Raw genomic sequence first — 22,478 nt, 5'->3', positions numbered from 1 at the left:
TGTATGTATGTATGTATGTATGTATGTATGTATGTATGTATGTATGTATGTATGTATGTATGTATGTATGTATGTATGTATGTATGTATGTATGTATGTATGTATGTATGTATGTATGTATGTATGTATGTATGTATGTATGTATGTATGTATGTATGTATGTATGTATGTATGTATGTATGTATGTATGTATGTATGTATGTATGTATGTATGTATGTATGTATGTATGTATGTATGTATGTATGTATGTATGTATGTATGTATGTATGTATGTATGTATGTATGTATGTATGTATGTATGTATGTATGTATGTATGTATGTATGTATGTATGTATGTATGTATGTATGTATGTATGTATGTATGTATGTATGTATGTATGTATGTATGTATGTATGTATGTATGTATGTATGTATGTATGTATGTATGTGTGTATGTGCGGATTTGTTAACAAAATGTCCACATCGGTTTTTTGGAGATGGCTGAACCGATTTTTACAAACTAAGATTCAAATGAAAGGTATACTATTCCCATAGGTTGCTATTGAATTTGATTTTCAACCGACATCTTGTCCCGGATTACGAGTTGAAGAGTATGGTTACAAAACAAAATTTGTTGATTTGTCCACATCGGTTTCTCGGAATTTTCTGAACCGATTTTGACAAACTTGATTTTAAATGGAAGGTCCATCAGCTGCTGTTGAATTTTGTGTGGATCCGAGTTCTGGTTCCTGAATTACAAAGTGTAATCGAGCTCATTTACAAGTATATTCCAACCGAATGGAACTAATCTATCAACAAGCCGACGTCCAGCGGGTGAAGAAAATGGTGGAGAACAAGACTGTGGTGGTACATAACTCCTGTAAAACGAGAGAGACACGTAAGATCGAGACACTGAAAAACAGGAGAATTGCGTCTCTCACTCGCGGTGGACAGTGGATAGAAAACACCACCAATACACAAATCCCGGATTTTCTGGAGAGAACGTTGAAACTGGGTCCGAATTTCAATGTTCAGAATAACAACCACATCCCCTACGTTGAAATGATTTCGGAATTGGAAAAAAACGGTGAAACGTAAAGAAAACGCAGACGAAATCAGAACAGAGGTTTCCACTGCCATGATAAATTACATGAATTTCAAAAAACAACCTAGACACTGCGAAAATGAATGGATAAGCAAGGACATATGCAGGAGTAAGAAATTCTTGGCAGAAAACCCCAATCTGGTTATCACCAAAGCGGACAAGGGAAACAAAACCGTCATCATTGCATCTGAGGAGTACGAACAGAAAATGGAGGACCTTCTGAGTGATGAAAGCACGTACAAACAACTGAAATCGGACCCCACATCGAAAGTTCTGAAGAAAATCGGTGTATTGGTGGATGGGTGGCGCGATAGCAAGTACATCGACGCGCGCACACACCGGAAGATAAAAATATCCAGTTGTAATCCACCAAGAGTCTATGGTTTGCCAAAAATACACAAACAGGACAGACCTCTCCGCCCGGTGGTTTCGACGATTGGATCAGCAACGTACAATGTGGCCCAATTCCTATCTGGAGTGATTGGAAATATAGTAGGGAAAACTGAGTACCACATTAAAAATAGTTTTGAGTTCGCTGATCAAATAACAGGAACACAGATCACCGAAGATGTAGTTCTTTTCTCTCTGGATGTGACGTCGTTGTACACGAACGTGCCTGTTGATTTTGCCCTGGACTGCTTGAACGAGAGATGGGAAGAGGTGGAGAAACACACAAGCATCGATCAACACAGTTTCATGGAGGCGGTCAAGCTTGTGTTGGAATCGACGTTTTTCGTACATCGGGGTGTAATATATGCACAAACTTTCGGCGTCCCTATGGGCTCTCCACTCTCACCAGTCATTGCGAATGTGGTGATGGAGCGATTGGAACAGAAGTGCATAGCATCATTAGAGAGAAAACAAATACCTCTAATGATGTACCGTCGGTACGTAGACGATTGCTTCTGTGTGGGCAAAAGGGAGCACATTCAAGAAATCTTAGACTCGTTCAATAATTTCCACAGTAAACTCCAGTTCACCATTGAAGAGGAGGACAACGGGAAATTGAGATTTCTTGACATGATGCTAACCAGAAACCATGATCGCATCGAAAGAGTTTGGCTACCCAAACAAGCGGATGGTAGATATCTGGATTTCAATTCAGAGAGTCCCTATTCGCATAAATGCAACACGGCAATTGCACTCGTAGATCGAGCAGTTAAGCTCTCCGACTGTAAAAACCGACCAGCGGCAATCGAAACAGCCAAAAAGATATTGCGAATAAACCATTACCCCTACTGGTTTGTTCGCAAAATTCTGAAAGATCGGGTCCATAAACACTATAATGGCCTACAGCAGAATAAAGATGCGACTGCTGAAATAGCATATGTAGCTGTGCCATACGTCCCGGGACTCAGTGAAAAACTAGAGAAAATTCTGAGAAAACACGATACAAAACTTGCTTTCAAGCCAAAAGATAAAATAAAAAACAGAATTTTCTCCAAACTGAAAGACCCGATCCCACCAGGGAAACAGAAGAACGTGGTGTATTCGATTCCGTGTGGAACAGGCGATGGCAAAACGTATGTAGGACAAACGGGGAGAAGGCTGGAAACGAGAGTAGCGGAACACAAGAACGACGCGAAGAAAAAAGATGCGAGAACTGGTTTAGCCCAACACACATTGCAAGAAGGACACATCTTCGATTTCGACAACACCCGGATACTGGAACGAATCGAAAACCAGGAGAGCAGACTAACTGCAGAGATGTTTCACATCAAAATTCTCGGCGAGGAAAAAACGGTGAACCTACAAAGAGAATGTGGAACGTTCTGCACAACATACGACGGTCTGGTCACCAAGCTTCGACAGTGTTTGAATAGCGAGGAACGCAGACAGTCGAAGAGTGATCGCCCGCCTAGCGGTGGAGAGTGAACGAGAGTGAATGGAGATGCGTGATATAAGTTTATGTGAGTTAATTGTAAATTGTGTTTAATTTGTGAATGCTAGCTTTGTAATTTTTTGTGAACAAATTGATGTTAACGTTAATGCTAAATAAATGTTTGTAGGCGTCCGACGATGGCTGAAGAGCAGTAAGCCGAAACGTTACGTGTAGTAATGGGAAAATTTGAAGTTTTCATTTTCACCGAGAAAAGTCAACAAGTCCATGAAATAAATCATTTACAAGTGTTTGTCAATTCAATGCATTCTGATTTAAACCAAGCTTATCCGAATCATCGCCAGATTAAATTAGTACGGATCGCTTATATGGGGCCGGAAATATAGACTAAATCGTCCGGTCACATATGAAATTCCTATATAAACCGGAACTCAAATTTTTTTTTTTTCGAAGAGGGGACCCCATGAAATTTCAGAAATCGAATTCGTATTTTTGATGCCAAACATCTTTAAAATGCATGAAACGTCGAGATTTTATGTTATCTCGAAAATTATTTTTTTTTGTAAAAATCGACTTTTTGGGACTTTGCCGATTTTGCAACTTTTTTCAGTTCAATATTACCGTGGCTGTTTTTTCTTCTTCAAAATTTTAGAACTCGAATAATGATTTATTTTCCTGTATATAGTTGTCATGTGATGTACAATAATAAAATGTAATATATGCATTTAAAAGCTTTTAATGAATATAAACAACGCACACATTCTCGTGATTCATGATTGAGAAAGGCACAATTGCACCGCTAGGTGGATTAAAATAGGTTTTTTATATTGAGTAGCAATATAGTTAGATCCAGTGTGCTGTATTGACATTTAAGATATGACTATTGATTTGAAAAGAATGTCTATACTGTGACACATTGTCATTGCTATAAAAACAAAAATCATGTGAGCTGTTGCAGTTAAAAATCCATGTTACTCGAAAAAATTGTTTATTGAGTGCTTAGCACTGTGTTCGGATACATATTTCTGTCTTTTTGTGGTGGATGTATATAATAAATTTGAGGTGGACGTATATAATAAATGTATGATAGACATATAACGTTGATATCATCCCACGATATATTATTTGACCTTTTTCTACTGCAGGATGACTACATATCCTATTTTTTATTGCATTGCCAGTTCCATAACTTGATTTCCGGTGAGTGTGCTTGTGAAAGTGAACGATCTAGTTGGTAATTGAAGAGTAAGTTATTAAATTATAGGGGAATGTCCCCGGTTGTTGGCCAGGTTTTGATTTTTGTCTATTCGTTTCGATCCTTTGTATGATTTGTTCTATACGTATACCGTTCTAAAGGTGTGACAAGTTCCTTACTTTCCGCTGAAGAAAGTATATTGATTCAGTTTGGAATGAGAAAGCTATAGGTATTGTTAGGAGAAGCTGTTTTTTTAGCAAAAAAGTCTCCGGTTGTGGGCCACCTAATCATTAAAATTTAGAAAATCACTTTTCGGATACTTTTTGAACACTGTGTTTAGCACAGAAAATGCGAATAGATGTTTTCAATATAAACTGCTTGCATCATTTGCTGGATGGAAGGATCTCAGCCAGGAGTTGATCCACTCGGTTACTGTTTCTAATTTCGAAAAGGTGATAGATATAAGGTTACCGTTTTGTTTTGCTCTCGCTCAAACCAAGATATATCCACGTGAAATGCCTCGTCTCATACATGCGTGCGCCTAAATATCGCGATTGATGCATTTTGTATATCCGAGCCCACAGTTCTATTTTCCGATAGAATCGTGCTTGAGTCGGAACCCAATACGAAATATTTTCGTAGTTTAAAGTCGAAATTTTATTTAAAAATAATATGCGCTAAAGTTTTTTTATCCGCGGGGTTCGTACCGCGTAACAAAACCATGTAAAAAAACCGCGGTAATTTTGAAAATCGTGAAAAAATCGCTTCAAATTGAATGCAAGCCCTTTGAAGGCAAAATGCTTAGACGATTTTTGAACAAGTTTTTTGCACGAATTTCGCTATTGACACCGTTTTTGCATTTCTTAAATTTTTTTCCAATGCCAAAAATTTTGAAGATTTTTGGTAAAGTAAGACGGAGGGATCTTTATCAGCCCCCGATTTTGTCAGCCTCATATGAAAACATGTTTAATGTGCTCTATCAGATCTTAAGGATACAAAAAATGCAAAATATAAAAAAATCACATCAGCACAGGAAGATCCCCTTAAGGGGGGTAAGGTTTTCAGCGTGAAAAAAAGAACTTTTTTTCGATTTCTTTCGAACTTTCCGTAAAGCGAATCAGAACTTTCATTCATTGTAGTGGATCATTTCAATAGCATTATGTAATTTTTCTATGTAAAAATATCGACAAACGACTCGGTGACGAAGCTTTTTGTATAGCGTCTCTGGAAAAAAAAACATGATTTGCGGTGTTACCTGCCATTCAAAAACTACTTATCCGATTTCTTTCAAACTTTGCATGCACATTCTATGTAAAAAATACCTATCAGGAATATATTGGCTTAAATGGCACGTTCCCCGGATGTAGTCGAGGATTTGTGCCTCGTCGGAAGGAAAGGAGAATGAGGTGTGGGGAAGTAGAATTGGAAGGGTGGGAAAAATAACAGCACAAAAACAAAAACAAACAGCAGGTAACTTAACCTCACAAGCTCAACTCGCCTGCGAGTAAGCTTAAAGCTCCTTACTACATTGGATAAGAAACTTTAGTATGTCTCAGAGTTTCAGTCGTCCAAACATGGTTTCGTCTATATAAGGACGGCCGAAAACTCGAAATCGCAATTGCGCTACTACTGGACAGATGCATATCAGATGATATGAGGTTCCTTAGTCGGATTCACAAAGATCACATGAAAAAGACTCAGTGCGTTGAATAGTTGCCATGTGATAATTCAGTTTGCAGTGGCCGGTTAAAGCCCTGGTCAGCATGCCGCAGTGGAGCTTCGAAAAATCAAATCACTGGGCACGGTTGTTCTAGAAACGTCTTTGTTTGGCGATACGTTTGTAGATTTCTCCAATAATTACGGTGCTTGGACGAAGCCCAGGACCGTATTTTTTCCCTTACCCAATTTGTCGAAATTGGCAGGGCGGGCTCAGGACCAACGAAGTCCATTGATGATCCTGCCCTGGCCAATTCGTCAGCCCATTCATTTCCAGTAATACCAGAATGTCCGGGCACTCAGACAAGGTAGATATTGTTGACAATGCTTAGTTCTTTGATTTGGGTTGTCGTGATTTGTCTGAGCTAAGGGCCTTGATTGCAGCCTGATTAGCGGAGCAGAAGTTTATAACTTTGCCAAACTCAGTTGAACGGCCGATTATACCCCGCATATAATTACAAAGATTTCTGCTTGGAATACAGTACAGTATCTACCTATTGAGTGAGATTGTTCCAATCTCATTTCACGACAGTAGACACCAGCACTAACACGTCCCTTCATCAGAGAATCGTCAGTGTAACAGACTACTCGCGTTTGTTGTTGTCTTTCCATATAACCAGATAATCACTCCTCTCGAGAGGGCATCTTCACATGGAATGTCCTGTAAGGAATACTACATGTGAGTGTAATATTGCTGGGGCAAGAATAGTTTCACCCCATGTAACCATATGTGACCACAATCGTGTATGACTGGTAGCAAGAGTAACATGGTTACTGTTCCAAAGCCCAGTAACCTGCAGTATGTATGCACATGATAGTGCTTCTTGTTTGAGGTGTATGTGTAATGATTTGATATTCAGAAGTGCCTCAAGAGCAACAGTCGGAGTTGTGGTGATAGCACCAATCAACGCCATGAGCCCCATTCTTTGCAGATGGTTTAGCTTTGACTAGACTGTCATCACCTTTCCCCTCTGCCACCACACAAGGCATCCGTATGACAGTACTGGACGTACAATTGTCGTGTAAATCCAATAGATGTATGTACACACCTAGAAAAAATCGTGTAAATTTACGTCTCCTGACCATGACATATAAGAGCATAAAAAATGACATAGTTTTACGTATGATTTTAATTTTACATGCGTTGACTTTTGCAAGTCATGTAATTTTACTCCACATAAGGCGTGTATTTAAAATGTTGAAGAGTATAATTGTATGGAACTGCGCATGGAAAATACTTCTTTCATGTAAAATTAAACAAAACACGGTTATATTTCGTCATTTCGTAAATTACGGTTTGTTAGATTGTGGCAAGTTTAGAATTACGTCAACGATAAAATTCAGATTTTTTGGTGTGTAGGTTTGAGACCCTAGGTCTTTCCAAAAGTTCGTCTGCACTGCCCGAAGGTTATGCACGCTTTCTTGATTCTGAACTCAATGTGAGCAGACCAATTCAGTTTGGAATCCAATATAACTCCATCGTATTTGACTTGATCTGCACACAGTAGCTCAGAATCAAAGAACTGCAAGGGACGAGCCCCGGTTGTTATTCGCTTTTTCGTGAAAAGAACCATTGAAGTTTTGCTTGGGTTAACTGCTAATTTAACTTATCGACACCACTGTTCGACAGCTCTTAATGCTTGTTGCATTAAGTCATATATTGTTCCGATGCAAAGCCCAGTAATTAGTATTTGATAATCGTCAGCAAACCCGTAGGTTGGAAGCTCATTGAGTTTCTTCAACAAGCCGTCGGCAACCAAGCTACATAACAAAGGTGACAGAACGCCACCCTGAGTACAACCTCAAATACTCAACATTCGTATCTTAACCTGTCGCAGCGACGAGCAAAGAATGCGGTTACTAAGCATTGCGTTTATACAACCCCAGATACTCCATGCTTTCGGGATATACCCGGTAGCAAGACTGGAAAGCATAATTTTTTTCAAGACATGTTTGAGAATATAAAATCTCTTTTGCAGTAGCACGGGAAGTATTCCATCTTTTCCGGGTGATTTGTGTGGAACAAAGCTGTCAATTGCCCACTTGACCAATGGTAATTAATTGCGTGCTAACACCCACGACTCCGAATCACCAGAATGAGATCTGTGAACATTGTTCAGCTCCGGATCGATACAACCTGGAAAGTGTGTGTCGAGGGGACAATTAAGAACATCTTTTTCGTCCGTCACATAAACACCATCTCTGGTTTTTAAGCAGTTCATCTGAAAATCTTTCGATTTCGAGAGAATTTTTTTTAACCTGCATTAGTGCATACGTTTCGCCAGCAAGCCCACTCTGCAGATCTAAGACATTTCTTATATGCATTACGAGCTGACCTGAAAGCCCTGGAACCACGCTGACGCCGATTCCAAGCTCTTCTCGTATCCTTCTTCATTCTTTCAAGCTCAGCCCTCCGCCACGGGATTCCCCTAGTCATTTTAACAGTACGAAGTGGACAAGCTCCTTCGTGTGATGCTACTATGAATACACCTCCTCCCTCCTGGTCGGTTTCCCCCATTCAGAATATAGAGATTTGTAGGGTAAGGTGGGGCACATCCAACCGTTGGGTAAACCCGACCCACCTTTGTTATCGAAAATCGGAAGCACTACGCGAACTAATATCAATGTTGTCGAGTAGAGCATCGAAAATAATCATAATGGTGGTATGACAGCATTTTATTAGTCTACATTGAGATGTTCAAACGACAATAAGTGTGTTTTTACAACTTTTGATTTGATTTTTATGCATCATTGACTACAGGATAAATCTGATTATTAAAGTGATTGCATGAAAAATGTAAGTAGATTTAAATTCTTTGATTAAAGTCCTACAAGGTGCATTGATGAAATTAGTACAACTTTTCTCATATTTTTTTTTAATTGCATCGTAATGAAAAATGGCGCGGTGGGGCTAATCCAACCTCTAAATAGTGGGGTAAATCCGACCGCTTTTTGCTAAGAAAATGTTTGTTTATCAAATTCAAATATATTTTTATTGTCATTTTTTATTATTTTTTTGCGCAATGGTTCATGATTACAAACGAAAAACACAAAAACGTTATGAGTATAGTATTCGTCGAGCAATTGCAAGTGGGAATATCTTTACGTGCTACGGCTCGTGATCTTGACATTCCAAGATTGACATTGAATTCCATTTTATTCATGTTACAATTCAATAACATAACATTTGCCCAGAAGTCTAATCTTTAATTTGGTATATCAAAGGTCCATTATGGAAATACGGTTCTTGAACCAATGCTATGGAAAATTTACCTTCCTGCATGAGTCGAGATAAATTCATAGTTGCTGTACGTTTATGCTGGAGATTGATTTGTGCTATTCTAACTATTGTTGATTAGAGAACTGTACATTTCATTTACAACATAAATTGCACAACAACTAGAGGATACCAAGCGAGTTGGGACGTTAACGCATATAGCGAGCCATATCAGGTTTAAATGGGACACAATCATTTGATTCCCACGATTTGCGAAGAAAATTATGTCCCACTGTGTCTGAAATTCACATAACACAGTAAGGGCAAAACCGTGCTCCGTGCGCGTCTGGCATATTTTAGACCCTCCAGTCATCAAGTCCTCGGCACGGAACTATCCTTGACTTAGGGACTCCTTTCAGACGCCTCATGGGAGCAGGAACCCAGTAGCTCAATTCTTGGCCGGATACCACACGGCCTCTGGGCAGGTTCGTCTGTACACATCGAAATTTGATATTAGAAACTCAACAAAACTTCACCGAACTACCATCAGCCGAGAGTCTCAGCAAACCCCCAGCCAACAAAAAATCGGCAAAATTAAGCGGATCATCGGTGAAAAAACTTCAGTGCGTAGAGTGAACGTTCCGCTGCTTAATGCAGCATACTGGGGAGTTCGTCCGGCTCTTTTCAGGCTCCGTTCACCATTGAGAATATTTTAAACCCCCTCAACAATTTTACCCATATCACGGGTCGCATGACACTATGAAATTGGGGTTCCCTGTTTGGTGGGTTTTTACCACCGGAAGAGGTAGTCCGTAGAGTAATTCTTAGTCGGTTGAAACAATCGCTACCGACACTACACTACATATCTAGGCTGTTCGGTGGAAGGAGCTGACATTAAAGGACAGCTTCCATGGATGGCCGAACAGCCCCCAATTCATAAAAAGGCGGAATTTTTCGTGATAAATATTTTTTTTATTTAAAATGAGTAAGAAGCCTCCTTAATTGAAAAGCTATCAAAAAACTTAACGTAGGGGTTAGGTATTTTGTTACATAGAATGTGTATGCAAAGTTTGAAAGAAATCGGTTAAGTAGTTTTTGAATGGTAACACCGCAAATCATGTTTTTTCCAGAGACGTTCTACAAAAAGCTTCGTCACTGAGTCGATATTTTTGCGTAGACAAATTACAGAATGTTATTGAAATGATATACTACAATGTACGTAAGTTTTGATCAATTCGCTTTCCGCAAAGTTCTGAAAAAAAAATTCATGCTGAAACCCTTACATCCCCCCTCCCCTAAAAAGAAACTAATACTAACTAATAGGTAGCGGTTATGAGACTATGTCTAGGACTAAAGAAAAATAGTTAACAGCTTCCGATTATTGTAAAGAAATAAAGCCCCGATTTTGTCATTGTCCCCGTTTTGTCAATTTAGCAGTTTAGTAGAATTTTAGCACCAAGGGACTGATCAAAACGGGGTATAACTCCGACATTTTGGAGTATTTTGGAAGGGGCTTGACGGATATGCAGTTATCAGAGGTGTGGCTTCATTTTAACCTCCTATATGGTTTCTTTCGAATGATATTTTAATCGACTAGTACTTTAAAATACAATAAATTTCATTGCATGTAGTGTCATGTAGTAAGTAATTTACGATATGGTTACCAACATACACAGACACACACACACACATATATATATATATATATATATATATATATATATATATATATATATATATATATATATATATATATATATATATATATATATATATATATATATATATATATATATATATATATATATATATATATATATATATATATATATATATATATATATATATATATATATATATATATATATATATATATATATATATATATATATATATATATATATATATATATATATATATACATCGCCCTTTTAAATATCCTATAGTTAAAAAATAAATTGAGCAAAAATTACTCCAAATCATCTGTTTTATAAGGTCACGGAAGGAACATTATTTTTATTGATGAGTAAGAAATAGTTGCTAAAAATGGGAGTGCTATCAAGTTGCATAAAACTTTGCTGAAGGCACCTATGCGCGAATATGTCAATAAAAGCCAGCAAATATTTTTAATCGTCTTCTCTGGGTTGCAGACCACTGTCCGTCTTGTTATCTATGAAATAGTGTGGTACCATGTTTGTTTATGTGAACTAGTTTGTCTACAATAAACATTCAATTTAAAAATGGATGGTCCATTATATGCACGCGTCGGATGAGTGCCTTATTGAGTTATCATGAAACTTCCTCGGGTTGATTGTAATACAGCTAGAGTCTCAAATGACACATTGTTTACACAAAGTTCATATTTTATTTCCTCCTTCCTCCCGATTTGAGTGAGGTTAACAAATAATATGTCGGATCTTTTTTCCTTACTCTAACCAGCAGACCTTTCCCAATTTTCGTTTCACAGGCGTTCGGCATGAGATGGCGAGACTGGATTGTTTTGCCATTGTCTCTCGGTAATATTTATTCTGCTGAGATTCCGTCAGCGGGAAAAGGGGCTGTTGTGGGATTGGAAAAGATTGCTTTGTAGCGTAGTTGAAAAGCAGCCAGAGATTAGAAAACCGTACCCGAATCAATTTGCTTGACAGCTAATACTGAAGACTGTGCGATTTATTACAGCCGCTCATGGGAGGGATTTCGTGTTATTGTGTAACGGCCCTTTTTGCCTTTCTCAATAGAAAGGTATTGCAATTGCTCTGAAAACCGACTAACGTTCCCATAGGCTGCTATTGAATTTCTAATGGATCCGACTTCCGGTTCTGGAATTACAGGGTGATGAATACGATCACGTAGAAAATGTCGATTTTAATAAATTCTGCAATGAATGTATAATGGTGAAAACTTTTCCAAAATGTGACCACAACTGCTTCGATTTGTAGTACTAGGTCACTAACAGCCATTAAAAGTCTTTTTGGTCACATTGGCCACCATCATCGGTTCCGGAAGTCCCGGCGGATCCAAATTCAGAATAACAGTCACATCGGTTTCTCGGAGATGGCTAGACCGAATCAACCAAACTTAGTCTCAAATGAAAGGTTGCGTCCCCGTAAATGGCTATTAAACTTTATCCCGAACCGACTTCCGGTTCCAGAGTTACGGGTTGTGGCGTGCGATCACATAGCAAGTTGTGATTCATACCGATACTCCGATGAAAGCAAAAAAGGTAAAAATTTCGCTAAAATGTCTCTTAAACAACTTAAATTTGCAGTTCTAGGTCACCAATGGCCAAACAAACTTTCGTTGACTACATTGACCACCATAGAAGGTTCCGAAAGTGCTCGAGAAAAGCGGCCATCTTTCAAAACTAGCAAACTCATATCAGTTTCTCGGAAATGGTTGGACCGATTTTCACAAACTTAGTCCCAAATGATAGCTATATTATCCCACAGATGCCTAACAAATTTCGCACGGATCGCTTATATGGTTCCGGAAATATAGACTGAACTGTCCGGTCACATATGAAATTCCCATATAAGCCGGAACTCAAAAATTTTTTCAAGGGGGGGACCCCATAAATCGAATTCGTATTTTTGATGCCAAACATCTTTAAAATGCATGAAACGTCAAGATTTTATGTTACAATGAAAATTTTTTTTTATATAAAAATCGACTTTTTGGGACTTTGCCAGTTCAATATTACCGTGGTTGTTTTTTTCTTTTACAAAATTATAGAACTCGAATAATGATTTCTTTTCTTGTATATTTGTCATGTCATGTATAATAATAAAATGTAATATTTGCATTTGAAAGCTTTTAATGAATAAAACCAACGCAAACATTCTCGTGTTCATGATTGAGAATAGCACAATTGCACCGCTAGGTGGATTAAAGCAGGTTTTTCTATTTCGGAGCTACAGGATAGCTGTATTAAGCAGATATTTTCGAGAATCACCTATTTTATTACCTGCTGTGAAGTTGTTTCCAACATTTTTGATTAGTATGATGAATACTAAGGGAATTTTGATGTTAAAGTTTTGCCAGAAATTTGCCTTGAAAAGATTTTGGATGGAAATTTTCTTATCATAATTCAATATTATTTCTTCAAAAGGGCTAAAGAGAATTTTATAAACAAACTTGTTTTGCTCATTATTCCGCTGCAGGGCAGAATTTCAGGAAGAAAGAGATATAAATCCACATCTTTACCCTTCGTAGAAGCAATTTCAATTGTTTTCCACGTCGATATTTTATCTAGTCAAGATAAATTAGATTATTAGATTCAGTCTTAAATAGGCTCGATTGAAGTTGGTTTAGTTCAGCAAATGCTGCAATCTCCAATATTGAAAGTTGCAAATAGTTTCATATTTCTCTGTACATAGTCTATCGGTCTACAGTATATTCCACACGGAAAGATTTTCGACGAAGAAAGCGTTAATTGCATCCATCAATGTTTATTTGATCAATTTCACCGAATTCAACAGAAATTAAAAAAACTTGACTTTTGTTTGGCTTGCGATTCGTAATGCCATATCATTTTTTAGAACTAACTAAATTTTCCAAACCATACATTACGGTTGTGATTGGTTGGTTGGATACTTTTTAACTGGACCTGCTGTTTGATTTCACCTCCAACATCTCATGTCAAATACAGAAAGAAAGAAAACAAATGCAAACAACTTGAGTGTTTTGTTATCGATATGAGGGCAGTGTTTGCAAATCCAACACAAATGGATAAGCTGTTTTTTCCTGCCAAAAGATCGTTCGTTGTATATACTCTTGATTAGAACTATGTAAGATATTAAAATGTCGTTGGAACAACATGCATGGGATTAACACGTTGATCTATATTGTGCAATCATTTTTGATTCCTGTATGTTGATCAATGCCAACGCCGACTAATGAATAAAATGTCACAGTAACGTCGCGACAAAGTTCTCAAAATCATGAACATCGTTTTAGTTGATATACTACAAACCAAATATGGGTAAAAATTAAGCGTCTTCGTTTCCCAAAGCATGAACAAATATCATAACAAAAACTTAACATGCCCAGGAAACAACCATAGTAACCCAACCAAAAACTGCAATGCAATACTATGTACATTTTTGCACGAACTAGTTTTTTGAAAACATATGTAGTTTCATGAATAGGAGAATTATTCTCCATAATTTTAGGAACTTGGACACGATTTTCGTTAATCGTTTAGTTCACGAAATCATGATTTTTGTTCAGGTATTTAGGAACGGATTGTTTTTATGCAGTTGGAAATTCAGGAGAGTGACTAAGTGGCCGACGTGGGTACCCGGGTACCCACAAAACTGAAATACCAATAACTAAGGCAATTTCCAACCGATTTTGATACTTTTTGGTGTTTTGGATTTAGGAACTCATCCACTTTTAGACTTGATAAAAATGAATCGGGTTACATCATTCGGTTCCCGGGAATCCGGATTTCCGGAGCATGTTCCAGTGCTGGGATACTATTTGTGAATTTCAATGGAATACTAGCAATATGGGTATCAAAATTCTTGGAATTGCATCAGCAGGCTATATCTCGTGGTTTTGGAACCGTTTGGTGATTTGACCTCGGAACGGACACTCCAGGGCAGGTTCCTGTGGGGCCGTGAGTGGCCATTCCATTCCAATTACATTTTTCAAACTGCCATAGTGTCCCGTAACAACAAATAACAGACTTCCGAGACAATTTGAAGAGTTTTGATACTCATATTGCTAAGACATTATTAAAATTTACAAATCATACCCTAGTACTGGAATATTACTCTGAAAAATCCGGATTACCAAGAACCAGATCCATTCATCCGGTTCAGTTTTATAGATTCAAAAAGTGGACGAGTTTCTGCATCCAAAATATCTAAAAGTGTCCAAATCGGTTGAAGGAAACCATAGTTATGAGCATTTCAATTTGTGGGTACCCGGGTACCCTCGTTGGCCTGTTAAAGGACACATTACAGTTAAATTTTATTCTAATGAAATATAGCAAACAGTTGAAAAAATATGATTCCTTAAACGTTATTGGATCATTGAAAATTGACTAAACAAAAGGTTGCAATTGTGTAAATTTCAATATGTCACTATTTCCAAACATATTTACCAACATCAATTCTTCAAAATTCGATTTTTTTTAAATTCTTCCTTTAATAAATTAAATAGTTGGAATCTATATTTTTCGGCCTCTGATCTTCGAGAAGTCAAGGAGGAGATCGGTCGGCTGAAAAACAACAAAGCTGCCGGTGTACATCAACTACCCAGCGAGCTATTAAAATACGGTGGTGGCTAGAGCGCTGTACTGGGTAATCGCCAAAATTTGTGATGAGGAGATTCCTCCGAAGGAGTGGATGGAGGGTGTCGTTTGCCCAATCTACAAAAAGGGTGACTAGTTGGTTGGATACTTAGCGCCGCCTACAAGGTCATCTCCCAAATTCTTTGCCGCCGATTGTCACCATTTGTAAGGGAGTTCGTGGGGCACTACCAAGCGAGATTCATGGGTTCCCGCGCCACCACTGACCAAATATTCGCGATTCGGCAGGTTCGGTAGTTCCGCGAATAAAACGTGACCACACATCATTTGTTCATTGAATTAAAATCGGCGTATGACACAATCGATGACCAGCTATGACAGATAATGCACGAGTACGGTTTTTCGGATAAGCTAACATGATTAGTCAAACCGATGATGTGCGTTGTTAGAGTATCAGGGACACTCTCGAGTCCCCTTGAATCTCGAAGAGGGTTACGGCTAGGTGGTGGTCTATCGTGCCTGCTGTACAACGTTGCGTTAGAAGGTGTAATAAGGAGAGCGGGGATAGACCCGAGTGGCACGATCTTCAGGAAGTCCGTCCAGCTTCTTAGCTTCGCCGACGACATTGACATAATGGCACGGAACTTTGAGGCGGAAACATATATCAGACTGAAAGCTGAAGCCAGCAGGATTGGATTTGCCATCAACGTTTCGTAGACAAAATAGATGAGAGGAAGAGGTTCTAAAGACGACAATGTGAACCTCCCCTCCTCGGATTGACGGTGACGAAATGGAGATGGTCGACGAATTCCTGTATATGGGCTTGCTGGTAACCGCCAACAGTGATACCAGCAGAGAAATTCAGAGACGGATGTTGGCGGGAAATCGTCCCTACTTTGGACTCCGGAGGACGCTCCGGTCGAACAAAATTCAAATAAGGTAAGTAATATTTTCATTGTCCAAAAGTCCATGACTTGCCAAATCAATATTTGTGTAGTCAAATATGCTACAAACTTTGTAGATTTATCTGCTTTGTTACTGTTACTATGTTTTAATTGCCGCAAGGTTCTACTGTATCGATTTTGTTGGCTATTTTCGGCAAATTTGAGACTAAGAGAAACGAAAGCAATGAAATTGAAAGACGGATAGGTATTCTAGAGCGAATCAGTTATAAACTTAGAACGGAAAACTAGAACTAGGCAGGCTCATATGGGTATGATCGAAAGGAAATGTGAAGAATTCTTTGCCTTCTGCAGAGTAGGAGTTAGGCGTTGCACCCAAGTCTCCTGCTTTCGTTTCTCTTAGTCTCAAATTTGCCGAAAATAGCCAACAAAATCGATACAGCAAATATGATTTTCTTACTCTAGGTAATATTTGCGTTTTATAATCCGCATATAGGAAACGGCGTAATGCGTTAACTAAATGGAGCAATGGTGGGAAAAATTATAACTAAAAATCAACTATTGATGGTAAATGGTCAGAACTTGTGCACGTGACTGACTTTTTCTCGTGGAGATGTTCTTTTCTCTCCAACCGTATTTTTTTTATTTCGATTATAGGGGTTTTAACCTTAAGGTCTTTCGCCTCTTCGGGTTAGAAAAATCCCTTATGAAAAATTTCTAACCCTATGTGCGAGGTCGGGACTCGAACCCAGGTGCGCTGCGTACAAGGGAATCGATCTACCAACTACGCTACACCCACCCCTCTCCAACCGTATCTTGGTGGTCGTTCATTTCTCTTTCGTTGTAGTACACTTTGCCTTCTTGATGTTCGCGCCGTGTGGTATCCGGTGGTGGCTGAAATCTCTTGCAGTATTTCTCTAAAGAATTGACCCACTGGGTTTCTGTTTCCCATGTCGTAAGAGGCGACTATAAACAGTTGTGCTGTCAAATGGTGAGATAACATCGTACTCACAAGTTTCATATCTCATGCCTTCACGTGAGTCTATCGATAACATTTGATCGTTAGACCGGCGTTGGCTGGGTGCTAACAGCCTTCTGTTGTAGCATCGGAATGAGAGGGTGCCAACAGGCGGGCCTCAAAACCCGAACCGTAAGTATTATGCCCCAATGCAAGGTGTGACGCGACCCGTGCCGAGGGATGAATGGAGGGGAGGAATCAACACTTCGAACCCCAACTCTACATAAAACAAGGACTGGGATCCGAAGGGTTGACAAATACCAAGCCGTGCACGGAGCATGTGGGGCACCAGGGCGCAATCAACAGTATTTTTGCCCTTATCCTGTCAAGCGGGGCTCTGACAGGGTTGACTTTCGCGACCCTAGCTATTCGTAGGAACAAAACGGAAAACACTAAGAACACCGTAAACATGAGTTTGGCGGTGGAGGTGGTGAACCCCTTTTCCAAAGAAAGTTTGGCGAGGTCTCCTCCCAGACGGGGGGACAGCGGAGCGACGGTAGCTGCAACCAACAGCACCAGAGTCTCTTCAGTGGTAGTAGGGGATAGCCCTATCAACACGCTCGGCGGCTACTACCCGCGATGTGGGTGGTAGTCAAGCAACTCGATAATTTCATCGAGTTTACAAGTGGAAAGCAGAACATCTGCAAAGAACTGAAGCAGAACCTGCTGGGGCTCCGCCAGGCTGTTCAAGTCGCAAGACATGAACAGGACGCTTAGATCAGGCGGATGGCGAGAAGAGAGAAGGCCGATAAAGGCGCCCAAACTGAGGCCTTCACCTTCCTTGGAGGAGCTACTATGGGAAGAGAGAAGGCCGATAAGACTGTAACCATGCTATGGGTTGACATTCGTGTCTCTTCGGTGAGGCAGTCTGCCCAGCAGCTGCTGTGGCAGACGATCTCGGAGTCGAGGATAGATGTCGCCCTCCTATCCAACCTGTACAACGTCCATGCCGATAGCGGCAATTGGGTGGTGGACGAGTCTAGGATGGCGGCAATTTGTACAACGGGACGGTTCCCGGTCCAAGAGGTACCAGAGATGCCTTAACGAGTGCCGTTTTCCCGATAGATGGAAAAGGCAGAAGTTGGTACTGTTGTAGAAGCCGCCGGGCGACCCATCGCCGTACAGACCAACTTGTCTGATCGACACGACGGGCAAACTGCAAGAGAGGATCATCCTCAACAGGATAATCCCATACTCAGAAGGCACGGACGGCCTATCAAGCAATCAGTTTGGTTTTCGAAAGCGTAAGTCAACGGTGGACGCTATCAACTCAGTGGTAAAGACCGCCGAGATAGCGATCCAACGGAAAAGGCGAGGTATTCGATAATGTGCGTTAATGACACTTGATGTGAAGAACGCATTCAACAATGCAAGCTGGGATGCCATCGCGCTCTCGTTACACCGGCTTAGCCTGCCGGTGGGTCTGTGCCGGATCTTGGAAAGCTACTTCCAGAACAGTGTACTACTATACGAGACCGATGCCGGTCGGAGAAGCGTTCCTATTACCGCAGGAATTCCGTAAGGCTCGATTCTGAGCCCAGTATTATGGAACCTTATGTATGACAGGGTTCTGACACTACAGTTCCCTCCTGGTGTCAAGATCTTCGGCTTCGCCGATGACGTAACCATGGAGATCTACGGGGAGTCAATCCCTGAGGTAGAATTACAGCACACGCGATCCGCACTGTGGCGGAATGGATGAGCGCGAGAGGCCTGGAGCTCGCTAAACGTAATGGGATAAGTTGTGATCACTTTAAAGCGGAGTCTGAAGATTCTTCGGCAGCCATGTCGACTATGCGTGCAAGAGGGCTTCGACGGCTGTTGCGGCATTATCGATGATGATGTCCAATAGCTCTGAGGCGTGCGCCAGTAGACGTAGGCTACTGGCAGGCGTTGCCGCATCTATCCTTAGGTGCGGCGGCCCGTCCTGCGCGAGAGCACTGGGGGTAACCAGTTACCTTTGGAAACTGGAGAGCACCTATCGCTTGATGTGCCTCAGAGTGATATCTGCCTACCGCACGGTATCACACGATGCATCCTGCGTGATAGCGAGCATGATACCAATGCGTGTCATCCGGGAAAACGAGGAGTGTTTTGAGCTGCGTGGCACTAGAGGAGTCCGAGAGCGTACCAGGGTGGCTTGGGTCGCCAGATGGCAGCGCGAGTAGGATAACTCCTCGAAAGGTAGGTGGACCCACCTGCTGATACTTAACATATCTAGCTGCGTGAGTAGGCTTCATGGGGAAGTTTACTTCCATCTGACACAATTCCTGTCAGGCCATGGCTGCTTCCGACAGTACCTACACTGGTTTAGGCACGCCGAGGCCCCCGTCTGCCCTGACTGCCCAGGTGTTGACGAAACTGCGGAGCACATACTGTTCGTATGTCCTCGTTTCGACGTCGGCGCGCCGAGTAGCAGACGACAAGCATGACTAACTTGTGATTGGCTAGTTAGAGCGGAAAGGGTTGAGCACGGAGAAGTGAACGAATGGTCTGCTCATGCTGAGGCAAGTGTGGCGCAGCAGGTGGCAACCGCGGTAGTCACACCGAAGCGTGGCAGAAGCGTGAATGAATAAACGTATGTATTGACTGCCCATGCCGAGATGGGAAGGTCGTTGCGTAGAATGTTGGTACCTATCGCTATTGATACCTCCTGGCGTGGCAGAGGAGTGTAGGGTGAGCGTCCAAGTCAGTCTCACATGGTATGCTAGAGGTGAGCACACAAGTCAGACTCACATGGCATATCAGAAGTAGGAACCTAGAAAAATGTCCTACATGGGATGCCAGGGTGAGTGACAGGGTGTACTAGAGTGGTATGACTGAGAGTGAATCAGGTGATAGAGTGAGCATCCATGTCAGCCTCGCATGGTTTGTAAAAGGTGAGCACACAAGTAAGCCTCACATGAGGCGGCAGGGGTGAGCACCCAAGTAAGACTCACATGAGGTGGCAGAGCGAGCCCCCAAGTAAGCCTCATACAGTATGCGTCCGTGCGTGAGCGAGAATGAGTGAGTACATTAAGTACTGCCATCCCCCAGAAGTGATGCCGGGTGGTAGTTCCTGGGGGAAAGATGGCGGAGCCCAATGGAGTTTAGTCGGTATTACCCGTAAGGTAGTTTAGTCCTGGTCGAGCCCGACACTCCAGTACACTTCCGTGTGGTAGCTTGGCAACTACTAAGCACGTGTACTGGGTCAGTGCGTAAATGCATTCACCATTGTAAAAAAATGTTCGCGATTAGATATTCATTCTTGGTTCTTGCTTTTGCGGTTCACTCCGTCCTTGGTAATAATTTCCGCACTAATGGTAATGGTTGTTGATTTTGAGGTACTAGACGGAGCTTTTGCATTTGCCATTATTGCATGAACAGATGATATTGTGGTTCAGATAATGGCATTGGAAAATGTATGTTATAACGTGTTTAGCGGTTCTCCTGAATTATCACCCCAAAAACAGCATTTGAAACATATGTATTCCACTTTGTTGGCCGTTATCAGTACTGAACGACTGACAAGGACGCACTGAATAAAGGCGACTGCAGAAATTTTAACGAATGTTTCACATCACGAATACTTGATCCTACACCGGAAGTCATTAGCCACAGTGTTTAGACCTAGCACCACTTCTTGCACATAAAATTTAGTCATCTAGACAGATCGACGTGGTAAAAATTAACACAGATTAGAAATTTCATTGATAATTGTACATTTTTTCCTTATAAACCTACTTTGGGATGGTAAACTTGAACTTAACGCTGAAATGTATCTGTCCCGGAAAATGGGGAAGTTAGCCTTGTCGTAAGGTTCGTCATCCACAACGACGAATCATGATTTGATGAGCAACTTCGCAGTGGAGTGTTCTGGGACAGTTTTTTATTTTTTCTTCTATTTCAAATTTGGTGTCGTCTATACCTAAGCTGACCAACTCTGACGAAAAAATCCGTACACTGTGCGGACAGTTTGCCTGAGCGTGGTGAACGATTTCGCTTCGTTGCGGTATGGTGTACAGATTTTTTCGTCAGAGTTGGTCAGCTTATCTATACCTCTAGGACACTTGGAATTTTCTAGCGTTGTCAATAAATGAAAAAAATCACACTCAAAATGAATGTTTCTACAACATATTATAGCCAGTCATGAATCTGCGAACATATTTTTGGAACTCTTAGTTTCTATTGCATTTGTATTGGATGTGTTCTCACCCTTAAAAAGTTTCGTTCAGCTTTCAGTGACTATCTCTAGTCATCAGGATTAATTAATTAATGCTTTCTTTTTTTAAACCTCTCCCGAAAACAAATCCTGGCTACGAGCCTGATAAAAAGTGGTTCATTTATCCACACTCTCCCCTATTATTTATTTATTATAATCATTGCCTACGCTACTGAATCCAAGAATTCACATATCTACCATCTAAAACTGCATTCAATTTAAACATGCAATATATAACTATGTTTAGAAAAACTTTTTAGCCAAACCCGTTCGAGGAAAACGAAGTGGAACACCAATATATCGATAGGAAAGATAAATATATTTGAGTAATAGTTTTAAATCGTGAATATTATTTGACTGAATGTGTTTCAACAAACAGAATGGAAGCTCTAAAACATATTTCACTACCGTTGCTGGAGTTTTCCGCACCTTGAAACAAAGTTTACGGTCTCTATGATATATTTCTTTCTTTTTTCTCTCCAACCCAACAGCCAAGCCTCGCCCAGCCTTGAACGTCGTCGGTAGCAAGTAGAACCAACTCGGAAGGAACTTATTCCGGGAATGTATCCTGTGTGTATACACTCCAGCAGACTCGGGTAGGTACGGACGGCCAACAAACGACCTGGGATATTTATCCTTCAGTGCCCGGTTATGAGATTTGCTTGGCATTCACAGTGTTTCTTTTCTCTTACTTTCTCGACGATATGCTGACTACACGAGAAAACTCGGTGCACCCAATAGTTTTCACGGAAAGTGAAATAAGCCTCCTCCCCCCTGTGGAGTAGGTGGTTTCCTTGAAGAATACCTTTCTCGTTACGTAAAAAATAAATGCATACGTAATGATGCACATAATCATCGCCTTTTCAAATGGGATTCCGGTCCCATGCTTACCCACGGGAGAAATCCACCAACGCGCCAGGCAGGCCGCCAGGTTCACCCCTCTTTCCACCCAAACAAGCTGAGCGGAAAGTGTAATGATAGTATCAGTTCCGGAACATCTGGTCCAGTTTCGTGCTTGAATGCATCCTAACTGGTTAGCCAGCCAT

General features: G+C 40.6%; 2 protein-coding genes across 2 annotated transcripts in view; one reads left to right on the top strand and one right to left on the bottom strand.

The window, feature by feature from the left end:
- Positions 1–22,478, bottom strand: part of LOC131684320 (uncharacterized) — a 346,758-nt gene that overhangs the window by 237,915 nt on the left and 86,365 nt on the right. The window lies entirely within an intron of this gene.
- LOC131680697 (uncharacterized) lies at positions 781–18,933 on the top strand. The gene is made up of 3 exons (XM_058961407.1): positions 781–1,076; positions 1,156–2,925; positions 18,798–18,933. Exons 1-3 carry the CDS (start codon positions 781–783, stop codon positions 18,931–18,933), a joined length of 2,202 nt encoding a protein of 733 aa, XP_058817390.1.

Source organism: Topomyia yanbarensis, chromosome 2 (genome assembly GCF_030247195.1).
Source record: "Topomyia yanbarensis strain Yona2022 chromosome 2, ASM3024719v1, whole genome shotgun sequence".
Classification (NCBI taxonomy): domain Eukaryota; kingdom Metazoa; phylum Arthropoda; class Insecta; order Diptera; family Culicidae; genus Topomyia; species Topomyia yanbarensis.
Note: the sequence above shows the minus strand (reverse complement) of the source record. Positions and strands in the feature narration are given on the sequence as shown.